The 17,433-nt window shown below is 39.5% G+C and overlaps 1 protein-coding gene across 1 annotated transcript in view; it reads right to left on the minus strand.

Annotated features, from left to right (window-relative positions):
* Positions 1-13,779: 13,779 nt before the first annotated feature.
* The window catches only part of GRM4 (glutamate metabotropic receptor 4), a 341,390-nt gene continuing 337,736 nt past the window's right edge, over positions 13,780-17,433 (minus strand). The window contains exon 12 of the mRNA XM_081949329.1: positions 13,780-14,665. Within this exon, the coding sequence (XP_081805455.1) occupies positions 14,616-14,665 (50 nt within the window). The 3' untranslated portion in view covers positions 13,780-14,615. The remainder of the gene's footprint in view (positions 14,666-17,433) is intronic.

Genomic DNA, 17,433 nt, shown 5'->3' on the forward strand with positions numbered 1-17,433 from the left:
CAGCAGGATCCCAATCTGTAACATCTGGTGGGTTCTGAACCACAAACCACAGTCCTTCTCTACGCAGAAGTAGGGAACACTTCAAGGGCCAGGAAACATAGTTGGTTCCATCAAACCAGGTAATCATGGAGAGTGCAGCAGACTGTTCTTGTGCCATATTCACAAAAATAAACTATCCAAAAAGTGGTGCTTAAAAAAAAAAAATTATGGTTCAGGCAGGGCGTCTGGGCCCATAACCAATGTAAGGTACTGGTGCGATTAAGCACTAGCAATGAACCCCAGGTCGAGGTTATAACAGAACAACCCTGTAAAGTATACGCAGCGTGCGATAGATAAAGCAACCACACTGAATAATGGATAGTAAAGTAACAAAATAAACTTTACTTTTTGAAGAATATAGCAAAATCCATAAACACAGCCAAAAAGTCATACACAGAAAAAACAGTCCAATACTACCAAGATAACTTGGATACAAGTAGCAAATAACTTACACACAGTAAGTAGTAGCAACAGTAGTAACAGTTAGACAGCAGTTATCATACATCAATCAAGAGAGAGAGAGAGAGAGCAACAACATCAGCTGCAATTTAAATGCTGTAATCTACTAATTAGCAGAGCTCCTCTCTTAAATATACATAACATGCCTTGTGCAATATATTGTCTACCCAACTTGTTGGTTACACCCTAACAAATATGGATATGAATGAAAGAAATGACTACAAATAGAGATGGTGGGCACGCTGGTGTGCTTATGCACCCCCCCCCTTTTACAGACCTCTTAGGAATGGGGTGAGGTCCACAGTAGACAGTTAAAGGTTGAAGCTATGAGGATTAGAGGATGTACCAATGGAGTCAGGTAGAGCATTCCAGGCATTGGCCATTCTATTGCTGAAATCATATTTTCTGCAATTGAGTTTGGAGCAGTTTACCTTGAGTTTCCATCGATTGTTTGCCTGTGTATTATTGAGGTTGAAGCTGAAGAAGTCATTAACAAGTAAGATGTTGTAGCAGATAATTTTGTGTACTGTTCTTAGATCATACTGCAGGCAGCGCAGTTCCAGTTTGTCCAAGTCCAAAATTTCAACTTGGCAGCTCCCCAAATCTATCAGGGAAATCCTGCAGCACAGAGATAGATGGAGCTGGGTAGCCTCTTCTCTAGTTTGTTCTGGAGAGTCTACGGAGAAGCACAGCATCCTCTTCATCACAGGACTCACCTTCACTTCATAGCAGTGGCAGACATGGTATTACTGGACATTTTAGATGAAACTGATGTAAAAGGTGTACACTTTGCTCTAGTCTCTCCAATTTAGGGTAGCTATTCTAATGAATCAGATATCTCAATAATTTCCCCCACATCCATAACAGATTCTAGTTAATATTTTCCCCATTAACCAGAATGGGGCAGGAGGAGCCATTTTATATTATAAGATGTTCCTCAAGCATAAGTAGTGATTGATGGAAATCTGGATTTAATATTCATAGATGTAGGTCATTTTAAACAAATGTCATTGCATTAATTTGGTAAGAAGCCAATAGAGTTTCAGTTCAGCTTTTGGAGGATCAGGCTAAAAACAAAAACTTAACTGAAAGCCACACCAAATCCAGGCTTGGTACCCTTTCATTTGTGTGTCTACTGCCCACTTGTAGGCAGCCTTTGCCAAATATAGCTGTTCTTTTAAGAGGAGCTGAATAGCCTATTAACTCCTATAGGAAGTCCAAGGGACCAGGAACAGTAGATGCAGGAATTCTCAAAGGCAAAATGCAAATTAGAAACAATAGGTTGCCTGAAAGGGAGACAGGCCAATGAAACAATGCACTGAGTTGTTGTAACTTAAAACATGTTTGGCTAATTGCTCTCTCTCCAAGGTCATTCCTTTAGTTCTCTATAGTTACATTTCCATCTTTAAATCTCAAGGATTGTGTGGTTAGATTTACAGAGTTTCCATGTTTCTCAGAATGTGGAACATAGCATATCACCAAGTTGCAAGCACAATCAGGATTATGCAGGCAGTTACAAAAGCTATTCTCATGTTGGTGACTGAATGGAGTCACCAAAGCAGTAGGCATGAGCTTAAATGGATTCTAGAGGATGGTAGAGGACAGGAATGCCTGGAAGAACATTGTCCATGGGGTTGCGATGGGTTGGACACCACTTAGCAACTAACAACAATTATCATGTTTCCTGAACTGCAGTTGCTTTGCTGTTGCTTTGCTCAGACAAACCAGGTATCAAAGCCCACAGCACAATTTGGAAGAGGTATGTCATGGATATACTGTCTGTCCTATCCATCACCGACTGTGTTTGGCAAATGGTTTGTCTCCAGCTGGTGCTTTACAGTATGGCATATAATAATATATCCATAGTTTGAAGGGACTGTAGAAGTCTGTCTGTCTCTCTGTCTCCCTCCATACCTCCATCCCTCCCGCCCTCTGTGTGTGTGTGTGCGCGTGTGTGTGTGTCAGTGTCCATGATGTTTGGCATTTTTATTTGATATTTTAAATTTCTAGCCTTTCAAAATGGAAAACATTTTGTCGGACAGTAAGAGAGAAGCTAAACAAATCTATCATAGTGCTGATAAAAAGTAAGCCTAAATTAATAAAGCATTATGAGAAAGCAAATTCACAATAACATTACTTTTGTTAGGCTCTAAGTCATATGTTGAGTTCATTCCCTACCCTCTCTTCAATAAACTTGTTTAATTCATGGATGAGGGTCACACCAATTTATCTATTTTTCTAAGGAACTGCAAAATTTTAGAATTTGTTTTCTAAGTCATAAATTCAAATTAACAATTGTTGTTTTTGCATATGTTATGCCCAAACAAAACCATATTAAGGTTGAACAAGATGGCTTACTTCATATAACAGGATAAGACAATTACTGAGCTTCTAAAAGATGCTGAATCATCTTTTACAACCAAGTTTTATCCTAGACTAGCATTTGTACAAAGTGAGAGAGAGGATTCATCTGAAAGGAAAAGCAAACTCTATATCTCTCAAATTCTCTCATTTTCATTTTAATAAAAGCATTCCCTTTTTGTGGACCAGCTGGCCCACAAATCTCTTATTTGTCTTGTGATTCTTTTAATTTTAGCCTTCCTTTCTTGTCTTTCTTACTGAGCTTGCTAGCATACCTGTACTTTCAAGGTGTAGGAAAAGAAAGGCAACCTCCTTCACTCATTCTCTGATGCCACTATACCCATAGTGCCAGAGGTGACACACAGAGTCCTCTCTGTGGGCACACGAGCCATCGCCCCAGCTCAGCTCTGCTCCACATGTGTGCATGTCTCCCGCCAGGCAGCTGGTCTTCGGGTCTCTGCCATGCATGCTGGGGGACAATGCATGCTTGGGGAGCGTGCATGTGGGGAAGCACGCATGTGGGGGGAGCACACATACAAGGGTGTATGCATGCAGGGGGGAATGCAGCGGAGATTGCACACATACAGTTTGCAGGGGTGGGGCACATGCAGGGAGAGCATGTGCATGTGCAGGGGTGGGGTGCATGCACAGGGGCCATGCAAACATGGCATTTTGGGGGTTCAGGTGCACGCGCACAAGTGCTTGTGCTTTGGGAACTCAGTCTGGAAAAGATTAGCCATCACTGCCCTATACTATATAAATATATTTCAGGCCAAGATGAAGATGCCCCTGAAAATTACAGTTTCTCCAATGGCTATTGACAATACAAAAATTGAAGAATGTGAAGGGCAAAATAATAGCTTCTTCATTTTGTTTACTCTCCTGGCAGTCTGTCGCAACAACCAGATCCACATGGCTATTTCAACCTCCAATGATTATAGGGCAGAAAGCAGCAAAAGAATGTTAACAAAAATAGGGCAAGTAAATTGGTAGGATAATATTGGAAATAAAATTAGCTCTGTTTTTTTTTCTAAAGATGCTTACCTTATTTTGAAACCAATCAGATATAAGAAGCAGAGATCCATTCTTCCTGCTGTGAACCAAAAGTTCTCATGCTATCTCGTGCTCTCTAGAAAGAGAGATCTATGACCAAAAAAGAAAAGTAGTATTTACAAATTTGTGCTTGAAAACATTGAAATCTTGGTTATTTTTCCAATCTTCTTTTTTTCTTCTAAGAATTTCTCACAGCATAAATGTATTCTCCCTTATTTTAGTGGACTATTCATTCTGAAATCTTACAGGACACACACACACACACACACACACACACACACACGGGTTTGGGGCTCAATCTTACACGGGAAAATACCCGAATACAACAAGACCAGCATACCTACACCTGTGAAAATCTACGAAAACATATATTTATTTACATTTACATTTACATTTACATTTATATTTATATATTCCATATATATATGGAAACCAGCCCTAATCAACAAACGAGCCCCACCCACCACCCAGGCCGTTGCAACACGAAACAACAATGGACACGTAGCCAGCACCAATCAGCACCAATCTACCAATCATGATACAACAACACAACCAATCATTCCACTTACTGAAACAATGGCAGCACTTCGCACACACACACCAAGATTTATAGAAAGATGACAGCTCCGACCACACTTTAAGCCCAAAACCCAGCCTGAAGATGGCAAGTGAGACATTGCCGAAATGTTGCCAAGACAATCTCAATCTTACATGGGAAAAGACCTGAATACAACAAGACCAGCATACCTACACCCATGAAAATCTATGAAAACACACACACACAAACACACACACACTGTATGTATGTATGTATGTATGTATGTATGTATGTGTGTGTGTGTGTATATATATATATATATATATATTTGTTTTCGTAGATTTTCACGGGTGTAGGCAGCAAAGACAATCTCAACCTTACACGGGAAAAGACCCGAATACAACAAAACCAGCATATATATATCTCCTCATTCCCACCCTTGATGGGCCATCATCTCCTCGTTATAACTTTGGAATAATGTTGAACACCTTAACTTATCAGTCTGTCAGACATGAAAGGTCAGAAGATCACACAGGAGGTTCTAATTAAACTGATTTATTATTAATCATGCCTATGCAAAAAAAACTACTCAGCTAATAGCACTATCTTGGCACCAGGTAAGGGCCAATGGAATTCAAGAGGGGTTGGAAATGATGCATTTGTGTCTATGTAGAGCCTCTTGGCTGATTCCTCTTTTGAGTCAGTCCCCACGTCTGCCACTCCTTCTCCTACACATCTCCAGAAACAGCTCCACCTACTTCTAGATCTTCATTATTTCTCCTTCTCCTGAGTGCACTGCCTATTATAAATTGTAAACCAAGTGAAACAACAGTGTCTAAAAAGAAAATGCCACCAATTTAGGAACTCGGGCAGAAGTTTTTGCAAGGAAAAATATAGCAAAAAGTAAATAGAGAAGGAAGACAGGTTATCAGAGAGTTGTGGGAGTCAAATAGAGAAGAAGAAAAAAGCTTCAGGAATTAAAAATATTACTCCCAAGACAGCCTGGAGCAGTAAGGCATAGAGAAGAGTTGCAGCTAGTAAGGAGATTGCATCAGGCTATGCCTGTAGTGGTATGACCTATGGAATAAAACTAACATGCAGCACTTCCTAAACTCTTGTAAGATCAAACCTCTGCAGGTTTTATTTCCAGTATCTAAAAGAATGAATGTTTTGTTCATTCCTGCCACGTATATAAGGCTTCCTCAGGTATTTCCTTGAATATGTGTGGGCTGGAAAGTGAATAGAAGGCAGGGTTTACATTCTCCCCAACCCTGTATTTTCTATGTTGAGCATGATTCATTAGGAAATCTGAAGGACAGATATTCTCACATTCACTTGAATGTAACAACAGTAGTTTGCATTAATCCTGGGCCCTGATTTGTCAGCTGCCCACATGGTAAAGAGGACTGTTCTCATGGTCAAGCAAATGAAGTACAACTGCTTGTCCCGGCTGAATGTATGTAGATCAGAATCAAGCAGAAGTGTTTCTACTTGCAAGACCATATATGTTTTATTTATTTATTTATTTATTTTATTTCATCAAGCATGTATAACATATGTAAGTATAAACATGCTTTTGGATACATGAAATGGATATGAATAAAAGGGAATGTTAGGACGTTGGGCACATGGTAGGCATGTTGGTGCGCTTATGCGTGCCCCTTACAGACTTCTTAGGAATGGGGTGAGGTCGAGAGTAGACAGTCTAAGGTTAAAGTTTTGGGGGTTTGGGGAAGAAACCACAGAGACAGGTAGTGTTGGGAGAAAGCATAAAGAATAAAGCTGCTGAAAATGCAAATGATGTTTATCACAATAATTTCTTATATCGTAAGACAATCTAATCAAAGAGACACTTGCTAAATATGGATTTTGTGCAAATGAAGTACAACTGCTTGTCCCAGATGAATGTATGTAGATCAGAATCAAGCAGATGCTTGTCTACTTGCAAGACCATATATGACTCCTGGCAACTATGTGGACAAGTCCTTATAGTTTTCTTGTCAAAATCTTTCAGAAATGATTTGCCGTTGGTTTCATTCTAGACCAAAGTCACTCAGCTAACTTTATGCCTAAATTAGGACTAAAATTGACAATCTCCTAGTTTCTGGCCAAGTTTAAATAAACATGTCCCATTTTTATTCATCATAAAATGTTTAATTTAAAATAGTTGTTGAACCTCCACCAGAATTTTACAGTGCCTGATAAGTCACACAGGGAAACTATTGGTTTTGTGGACAGAGATGACAATGGCTGGTGAAGGGAGATCGTTGGTAATATTTTGTAACACTCTTAACCCTGATTTTCTAATGCTGATTGCTGCTGCTAAACCTCTCTTAGGCATAAGATACAGCAAGAACAGCAAGAACAAGAACAACAAAGTAGGTAGCAAAACTAGCATATACTAATTCAATGCACATAAATATGTAATATAAATTGCATTGCTCCTACTGAACCATTGCTTATTTGTTTATTAAATGTTTTAGTCAAAAGTGACTCTAGTATCTTATTAGCTTTAATCAAATCATGTCTTTAAAATCCAAAACTAAACCGATCTCTGTAAAATAAGAAATCCTCTAGCCAGTGCTCTAAACAGAGGTAATGGGGCTCTTCAAAAGATCTGGCTCAAGCAATGTCTAATTTCTAATAAGTATCTGACTATTAAAGCCATACTTGTTTCTCCTCCCATCCAGCTGGCTCTTCAAATGACATCTTTCCTGTTAGTACAAGAAGGAGAAAGTTTAGTGCCCCTGATACATTAAATTCACTCTTTTCCAGTCCCTGACATCTTTCCAAGAAGTTAATCCATTGTAGTGAAGGTTGACTTTTGTCCTATTTTATCAGAAGCCTATGAAGCATTGACAGTTTGCTGCAAGGAGACCTTCCTGTGGGATTGTTGTCAGCCTTGGTGCCAACAGAGTCCAATTGGAACTGGCATTTCCATTAACGCCCTCCCCCAACTGCAATCTCATTTTATGGCTTTCTTTACCAGCTTCAACCCTTGCAAATGCTTATGCTTATGGGCTCATGCTATGATCCTTTACTTCAGTTTTTGCTGCACAGCTGTATCCCAATCCAATCTTCTTTTTGGTTAGCATGCTCATTCTTAAGAAACCTATGAATAGACTACAATGTAACTATCACTAACTAATTAGGAAATATGCTATTACATTATATTACCTTTAGGAATGTTATGAAGCTGTAAGGAAGTTGCAGTGAAGAGTAGATGAATCAAAGAATGTAAGGTGTTGAGCTAGTGTGGAACATTAAGATATATGCATGCACATGTGTTAGGGAATAGGTATGTATTTGTGTTACAACCCCTGGTATGCCCAAATATGGGAGGGAGCTCACTACTCCCCCTTTCTGTCCTTCAGCTTATTACAGAAGACCATCGAGGCAGAAAACCATATTTTTATTTTTAATGTTGCCTTTGCTATGTTTGTGTTGTATTTGTGCTGATAAATAAATAAAGGGAGACTAGTATAGATCTATTTCAAGCTATTAGCTCTATTTAGTAGTGAGCTCCCTCCCATATTTGGGCATACCAGGGGTTGTAACACAAATACATACCTATTTCCCTGGCTCGGCTGATAAGGAGGAGAGCATGTGGCTTAGTGGCTAGTATATCTGCCTAATATGTAATACAGCCCAGGTTCAAATCCCAGTAAGGGTATGGCTAGCTGATGAGAGCTAAATAGCTTGAAATAGATCTATACTAGTCTCCCTTTATTTATTTATCAGCACAAATACAACACACACACACACACACACACACACACACACACACTCATATATATATATATATATATATATATATATATATATATATATATATATATATATATATATATATATATATATATATATATATATATATATATATATATATATATATATATATACAACATGCTAACAACACTGGCATGACAAGCTATTGTTTATAAACAGGAAGCAAACACCACATTCAGTACTGATAATGCTACCTAGGCTGATAATGAAATATCAGCAAGCAAACAGCTAAGCTCAGAGAGCATCAAGGACTCCACAAACAAACATTCATTTCATTTACAATAATTCCATCAGGTGGGTCACTTTAAAGCTAACCATGATTTCACGTTTTCCTTATTACCTGTGAATCCTGGATGTTGTGCTCACACGGAACCCTTCAAACCAATCATTGCTTAGCCCCACACTGTCCAATAGCTGAATTCTGCAGCCATCAACCAATTAGAATTTACTGTTTTAGCTTCAAACTTCCCAGTCACCAAGTTTATTCTATCCACACATACCTCACTCCAAATTCCAGTGTTCTACAAAAAGGGTATTTTTGTTCCAATACAAAAGAAAATATGCACATAATAACTTCACCTCATTGAAATGCACGTTTTCTCCAAACAAATACAGGAGGACAGAAAAGAATACCATTTTTCAAGATGGATCCAGGAAGGAGGTTTTGAACACATTGAATCTACTTTGCTCTCAGTGGCACACAAAACCAGCAGACATTGTGTTGGCGTGTGATCAGGCTCTACAATTGATACAAACTCTGTCATGCATTGATCTTGCTCCAGCATGTCTCCCCCCCCCCAAGTGCCCCACATGGGCATTCTGCTTTGGTAATTGTTAATTATCTCAAATGATACTGTAAGTTTTTGAAGGTGAAATGATTTCTGGATTGGGACTCTTTCACTCTTCTAGACTTTCTTGCCAAGAGTTCAAGATGATAAATATGGGGCTGCATCATGTCTAATTCCTAATAAGTATCTGACTGTTAAAGCCAGGTCCTGCAATGTTATTTTCCAAGAAAATCCTCTTATTTAAGTTGCCATGAAAAATAATAACACAAAGTTATTCAGAAAGCTTCATAACAGAGAAAGATTTTGAACCTGACTCTTCTAGCACTCCAGACTGGTACTCTAACAGCTATCTTCCGATAAAACCCTGGGGATCGTTTATAGCTGAGCTGTATCTGTGGAGCATATTGTGATGGATTTTCATTGCTCTGAGTCTGGTTTTCAGCAATGTAAATAGCACAGTTGGAGTTGAGACCAGGCTTTCCAAGTGTTGCCTTGCAAAATATGAAACCCCCTACTGAGCTAAGAGGATTTTGAAATGCTGGCAGAAGAGGGCGGTCTGTATATTAACCTTCATGAATGAGCAGGAGTAATCCTAAAACTGTGCCGGACAATTTGCAGCGCTCTATACACACACATACACACAAACACACCATACACATGCTTCGCAAACTGACGCTGTGATGTTGCACCTTTGTGTTCAGTCATCCAGGAGACAAAAAGACCACCTGGGGCAAGAACATAATTAAAATGCTAATAGACCTGACTCACAGAGAAAAGCTTTTCTTTCAGTGCCCTTCTGAGAATACATGTATGTAATCTTTTGAAATGATAACAAGATGCACCAACTGTACAAGGACCAAGATTACAGGAGCAGAAGAAAGGATCTTTTCAAAACGCTTTGCAGGGGTGTACAAATATAGGAGCCAGTATATATCAGTGGATGGATATAGGAGCCAGTATATATCAGTGGAATACATTACATTCTTGTTGGTGAGACCAGTATGAATCGGGATGACATCGAGCTCAGTTGCAAATAAATGTTGGCTAAAAATTGGGGCAAGCAAGCTTGCAAGAAGCTAGCTGATGGAGTTAAGAAAGAAGTGATTCTTTCAGGACCATAGGACTGATAGGAAAATACATCACTGCAGTTCCCAGTGGGGCCTGCATCTGAACTCTGAACTGTGTCCCAGCCTGCTATCCATTGTACTCTGGACTAGAAATTCTGGTATATAAAAATTTGATTGACCAGATCTGAACTTTACTTAGAACAAGAATACTGAAATAGAATATATTTTAGTTGTGTTTAATTAAACAATTATTGATTTCAATGGATTTTTCAAAGATCTTGATCTCATGACATGAACAACCCTCTGTCACCCCCTTTGTTGTTACAGACTCACCAATGTGCTTCAACAGCACACAATTAGAGCTGGTAGGATGTGAATTGAGTGGCCATTGCTGAATCATCACAATTACTGAAAAGAGGTTAAGAAGTTACCACTTTGGGTTGCCCTCCCTCTTCCTTTTCTCTTAACAAACCAGAGAAAACAAAGGGAAAATCTGCAGTTGTACAATCAGGGTAAATGACAAGCAAACAGATTGGGTTTGAGGCTCTTACCATCTCTAATCTGTGTCTACTCAATTTTCAATTCCCAATTCCCCATGTATGGCTATAAGGATTACAGATCTAAATATCTAAACATATTAGCTAGATTAGCTCCATTTTCTCAAGGTACTTAGGAATTTGTCTGACTCTCAGAAAGAAACAGGATAGTTAGCACTTACTAAATGACTCTAGTTTAAATCTATGTGTCATTGGTTATCTTTAGGACTAAACTGCTTCCTCTAGAGCAGCGATGACGAACCTTTTTTGGCTCACGTGCCATAAGTGGGGGGAGCTCAGGGGGATTGTATGTGGGCGTGCTGCACCCATAATGCAATGTGTGACACCCACCCCCCCAGTGTGCATGTGCGTACTACAAACACTCCCCCCATTTTTTCGCCCTCCCCAGGCTCCAGAGACTTTATAGGAGCCTGGGGAGGGCGAAAACAGCCTCCCCTGCCCCCCCAGATGCCCTCCGGAGGCGTCAGGGAAGCCTCTGGATGGTCCCTGAAGCCTTCGGAGGACTCAAAACGACCCTCCGAGCAAACCAGAAGTCACTTCCTGTTTTCTCGGAGGATGGTTTTGAGCGCTCCGAAGGCTTCAGAGACTGTCCGGAGGCTTCCCTGATGCCTTCGGAGCGTTCAAAATGACTCTCTGTGTATAGTATTATGGGAACAAAGTCTTTGTCATAGCATATATTTACATTGCACTACATAATGATTTAATACTTTGGGCATGACTTGTTATATTAACCCATGGTTAGGGTTTACATGTTTTGTGAACCTAGCCTTAAAGGCTATTATTTTATTCAGTCCTTGTGGCTGAATAAATTCCCATTGTTCAATTTGGATCTTAATGCTAAAGCATTACCTACTTCCAGTTTGCCATCTGTATATTGATCCTATGTTCCTACTTTCAAAGTATGTGACATTTTTGGAGATTATGACAAACAACTGACAAGCAATAGACTTGGGGAAAGTTTGGGATTTTATTCTAGATAAATTCTGCATTTACCATTTATTTACCATCATGTCATTTGTCATTCTGTTTCCTTTGGCATTTTGAACAGCATTTGAGATTGTCTGTACAAAAACAGTTATCTACTTAACTGGCCTTTAATAGGATGTACAAAGCGGAATATATATTTAATCACTCTGTGTGAGTGCACGTGTACATTTGAAGGAAATGCCTATTGCAAATGCATATGTGAGCATACATATAGAATATATGGAGAAAGAGGAAGAGAAATCTGGTCCATTGTTGCCAATTCTTTCAAGACTCAAGTATGATCCAAGTGTGATCTTTCCTAATAACTAGGATACTCCACTCCACATATCAGCCTGAAAATTCCCAAGATTGATAAAAATCATTACCCTGCAATAAAATTGAAATCTAATTAGATCTTGCAAGATTTCAGTGTACTCCCATTATTGGCTTGTTTTGCCAGCTGAGATCACCACATTTGAATGAGATTTCACAGGTTTATATGATTTGGGGCACTTTTAGTCTTTAAACAAGTTTTTTTTTCTTTATTGGGAAGAGATTGTAAGTGGTGTTTTAGAGGTGATGAATACCCTGACATCGAAGGGAATGATGTTGTCAACCCTTACATGATCCCTTGAGAATTGGCAAATGGAAAAAAGTGATTCATATAGTTCAACGGTTACCTAAAGTATTATTTTATAGCATGTAAATGCATATCTTGTTTGGATTGGGACTGCACTTTAAAGCAGAAGAAATCATATATGATTCAATTTAAATTTAACTGCATAATTATGATGCAGTTATAATTACATTGCATTAACTCACGGGTTTCAAATTCAAGGTCTGTTGGCTGGATCTGGCCCATGATGTGGTCAGATCTGGCCCAGGGGGCCATCCTGGTCTACCCAATGTGAAGAGGAAAAATCAGGCCATCATGGCTTTGGCCTTGTCTACCCAGTGCAAAGAGGAAAGATCAGGCCAATGTAGCTTCAGCCCAGTATACCCAGAGCGTAGAGCGTAGAAAGATCAGAGCGTAGAAAGATCAGGCCAGCGGGGCTTTGGCCTTGTCTACCCAGTGCAAAGAGGAAAGATCAGGCCAATGTAGCTTCAGCCCAGTATACCCAGAGCGTAGAGCGTAGAAAGATCAGAGCGTAGAAAGATCAGGCCAGCGGGGCTTTGGCCTTGTCTACCCAGTGCAAAGAGGAAGGATCAGGCCAAGGTAGCTTTGGCCTGGTCTACTCAGAGCGAAGAGGAAAGATCAGGCCACCGTGGCTTCAGCCTGGTCTACCCAATGTGAAGAGGAAACATGCCAGCAATTCAGGGAATGGCGTCAAGCTAGCCACACCCACCCAGTTGGCCATGTATGCCTGACCCCCCGAGGTCAACCACAACCCTGATGCAGCCCTTAATGAAATTGATACCCCTACGTTAACTGAATACTATTTCATTAAATATGGCTTAATTGAATACTCCCCATATTTAAAACACTTTTCTTTTTTCAATGCCCTCAAAACTAGAATTTAATAGAAACTTCTGGGAGTCTTGTGGCTGCACCCAAGACTTTGGGAGGATAAGAAATTATTTCATTTCTTCTTATAATCCAGATGTTGCATCTCTTGCTTTTATAAAAAGTAAATGTGGAATATTAAAACTTACTACCTGAACACCTGCTAATGTAAATGTGGTTTTTTGTTTTTTTTTACTATGTTTAATTTAACCATATCTGTTAGGGATGTAATTGGTTTGTTATCTCAAGCAGCCATAAGAGGGAGCTAGAATGACTGTTAGCTCTCTGTTTTGTTAGATGCTGATCGTGGATACTGTTTGATACTGCTCGTGAGTTACTGAGTCTTGCTACTGTTTAGCTATACTTTGTGTGTTAGACTGACTATTTTGATAACTGAATTACTGAACCGTGTATGACTTGGACTGTTAACCGGATTCTGAATACCTCTATATTTCTTCATAGTAAACTACTATATTTTATACTATTCAGTGTCTCTGTATGCTGGTTTGTGTGTGTTATTCCATATCACTCTCATTACGCTTCTCTGCATACTCGCTCTTCTAAAGGGGAGCTTAATTACTTAACAATATCATTTATTTTTGTAAAGCAATTTCTAGAGAAGAGAATGAGGCAACGAAATACAACTCATGAGTGCAAAACCAAGTCTTTTATTAGAAATATTCTGGTATAAAAATGATCATGCTCTACACATTGTCATTAAATAATTCATAAACATCCAGGCACTGAACTTTTGATATTTTTTTTGTTTTTTTTAAGTAATTTTGATTGGTCAGTACATTGAAGCAGACATATTTCAATCCATATGGTCATCACATACATTAATTTACCACCTATAGAAATCAGCACTTTGAACACAGTCTAGGTTTTGTTTTCATTTTTGTTGTTGATGATGGTTTTTTGTGTTTTTTTAAAGGACTTTTGTTATTTTTGCAACATAGAAAACTTGGTAAGGAGGAAAGAAGGACACAGAAAAGAAACAAGATGAGGAATAGATGATGAAGTCAGAAGTTAGGAATTAAAAAGAAGACAGAAAAGGGGGGGAAAGGAATAAAAAAAGACTTCACAAGCACAAACCATTTCACAATTTGGGGAATAAAAGGGAAATTTATTCAATCTTTTGCCAAGATACAGGGGGAAAAATGCAAAAGGGATGCTTAAGACCTGTCCATGTCTTTCTTTTGGGTGTAACATTCATCTCATTGGTTCGCCTCCCTTTAATGGAAGACAGATATTTTCCAAGGGATACCTTGGTTGGTCCTTTCAACTACACTTGGTGGCCATCTTTTTGAAGAGCTTCCTCCAGTAGCCTAGTCACTGGAAACAAGCACCTATATGATGCCTTCATGGAGTCAGATTTGGTTTTACCTTCTCCTCCACCATAATAACAGCATCTGTACTGAAGAGATCAGTGGCATTTTCTGGTTCATCCTCCTCATCAGCCCTTTTCTTGTGGTCTGTTGTCACTGGCTGGATTTAAATTGCATGGTTGCTATAGCTGACATACGTCTGTTTGGTAGCCAGAGCTGAAAACAAAACCACAAGGCACACAGATATCACCAATTAGTTAATGTAGATATGTCAAATCTCTGTCTAAATGATGAAACGGGTGATTTTTTTTTCATGCCAAAAGTAGAAGTCACTAACTTTAGGTTAAAATTGCCAAGATGCAAAATAAGTACAATTTAAGATGGGTTGTTGTTTTTTCTTATGATACCTATATAGGATAGGAGAAATAATGTTTGCAATCTTAGTTGAATGTTCATTAATATTATAATTTTAAATTACAATCATTCACTCCAACAGACTTTGAATGTCTTACAACATTTAAAAAAATAGAAACTGTTACAAACAAAACAGCAAACAGCCCAATCAGAGAACACACAATGACAGAATCCACCGCAGGAGTCCCACAAATATTAGCCCCAGGCTTGGAAGCACAGTCAGGTCTGAAAAACTTTCTGAAACCCCAAGAGAAAGGGTGCTGCCCATATCTCTGAGGGGATATTTTTCCAGATGGTGGGGGCTATGACAGAAAACATATTCTTCCTCAGCCCTGTAAAATAAGAAGCCTTTATTTTGAGGGCCCCTAGCATGCACTCATTTTACTAGAACATTCTGGAAGGGCAGAAACAATTGAGATACACAGGCCCAGCCTAGGCCATGAAGTGCTTTCTAGGTGGCAAGCAGCACTGTGAATTGCTCCTGGAAGCTGACTAGCAAGTAATACAGCTTGCATAGCAATAGGTTCATATGGGCATATTGAAAAGTGCTTTTTACTGCTTACACCACTGTATTCTGAAGCAACTGCATATTTTGAATAGTCTTCAAAGGCAGTCACATGTAGGGCACATTGTAATAATCTAGTAGTGAGGTGACCATTGAGGTGAGTAACTACCTAAAGCAGTGACGTGTGGTGAGGTTTATGGCTGGTGAGGTAGACACAGTGGTGGGTTTCAAATATTTTTAGACTTGTGGACTTCAACTCCCAGAATTCCACAGACAGGCGTGCTCAGTTCCGCTTTAAAATGATAGCATTTGTTTTTCTCCTTTGCAAAATAAGTTTCCTTTTTTCATTTTCTTTTTCTTCTCCCTTCCCCTCCTTCCTCCCTCTCTCCCTTCCTCCCCCTCTCTCAAACAAACATACACACAGAAGTTGGATTGGACTATCTCTCCTACCCCCTTTCCTCTCTCACTCACTCACTCTCAAACACACACACACACACACACAAGTTGGATTGGATATCTTTTCCAGTGGCTTGAAAGCAGCTCCTCTGCCACCACCCCCATTCCCCTGCTGCCTTCCTCAAACACCTCCACCATTGCAAATACAGCCTGCTGTCTGGGTGGGAAATGCCTGGAACGCAATAAAGCCCACCCACTCACCTCCTGCTGGCAGGCTGGGTGAGAGGAGAGGCAGAGAAGCCTTAGGGGAGCCAATCCAAGCCTTCCAAAAGAAAGAGGATGGGGAAAGTGTGTGTGCTGCAGCATGGCTCTTTGCCTGGCTTCCGTGGATGACTCTGTTTAACTGTTAAAAAAAGCCTCTTAAAAAGTGCCCTCTACTATGAGGCAGGAGGACTGCGTGCCTCACTTATGTCAGGAATTTTTAGGCTCTTAACCTTTGCTTAACTCTGCTTGAGTGATCATAAAACGCCTAAAGTCAGACTAGAGGAGGCATGCAGTTCTCCTGCCTCATAGTAGAGGGCGCTTTTTAGAGGCTTTTTTTTTAACAGTTAAACAGAGTCATCCACGGTGAGGCAGCAACTACCTCAGCTTTTTCCTTTTCCTTTTTTTTCTTTTCATGATGAGAGCAGTGAGGCTGTGCCTCACTTGCCTCACCTGACTGCACATCACTGACCTAAAGAACCATGCTGTCAAGGAAATGTGGCAACCGGCACACGAGATAACCCTGTATAAAGGCTCTTCTAGGTGCACTTGTGACGTTCTTTCATCAGAAGGTGTGAGTTCAGCAAGGAACCCCTGCCCCTCAAGTAGGGACAAGCTACCCAGTGGTGGGTTTCCATTTTTTTTACTACTGGTTCACTCGTGCGCATGAGGTGGCAGGTAGGTGGAGCCTCCTGCCGCTGCAATCAGGGCCAAACCAGCAGAAACCCACCTCTGAAACAACCTCACCTGAGGTCAATTATGAAAAGTTCCCTGATCCTAGGCGGGGGGATGACAATCATAGCCACTCAGTCTTGTTAGTATCAAGATAAAAAGTCTGTCCTGCTCCATGAGACTCAAACAGTCATCAGACACCAAGTCAGAACATTGACTAAATATATGAGGCTGTTTTCAACTTCCAAACTTCTACCCCCTTTTGTAGAATTCTTGTTATAAATACATAGATATTGGCAAATCTGCCTTTCTTGTTTTCCACAAATTCTAATTTTATTAACATATCTGGCTTATTTAAAATCCGCATGAATATATGTATGTGTTTCCACGCACATTTCCTCAACTTAACACATGGACATCTCCTAGTCTCCCTAGGTGAAAAACACCAATTCTACATATTTTAAAAACTGAACACAATATTGTGCATTTTATAATGTACATAATTTGTACATATTTTCCACTGTATAGCACTTTTTAATATACACGTGTGCATTATAGTTATAAACAAACTTTCAATATTCTAGAAGGTATTCATTTTATGTGCATAAAGATTCTATCATATATTAGTGAGATCTGGTAAAAATATATATATAACCAGTCTGACATTTTTATAGAACTCCGTAAGCAAGGCTAATTGAGAACTAAAGGTAATGGTATCCATGTTATTCAAAGCAGA

The sequence above is a fragment of the Natrix helvetica genome, assembly GCF_964273705.1.
Source record: "Natrix helvetica genome assembly, chromosome: 3".
NCBI lineage: Eukaryota > Metazoa > Chordata > Lepidosauria > Squamata > Natricidae > Natrix > Natrix helvetica.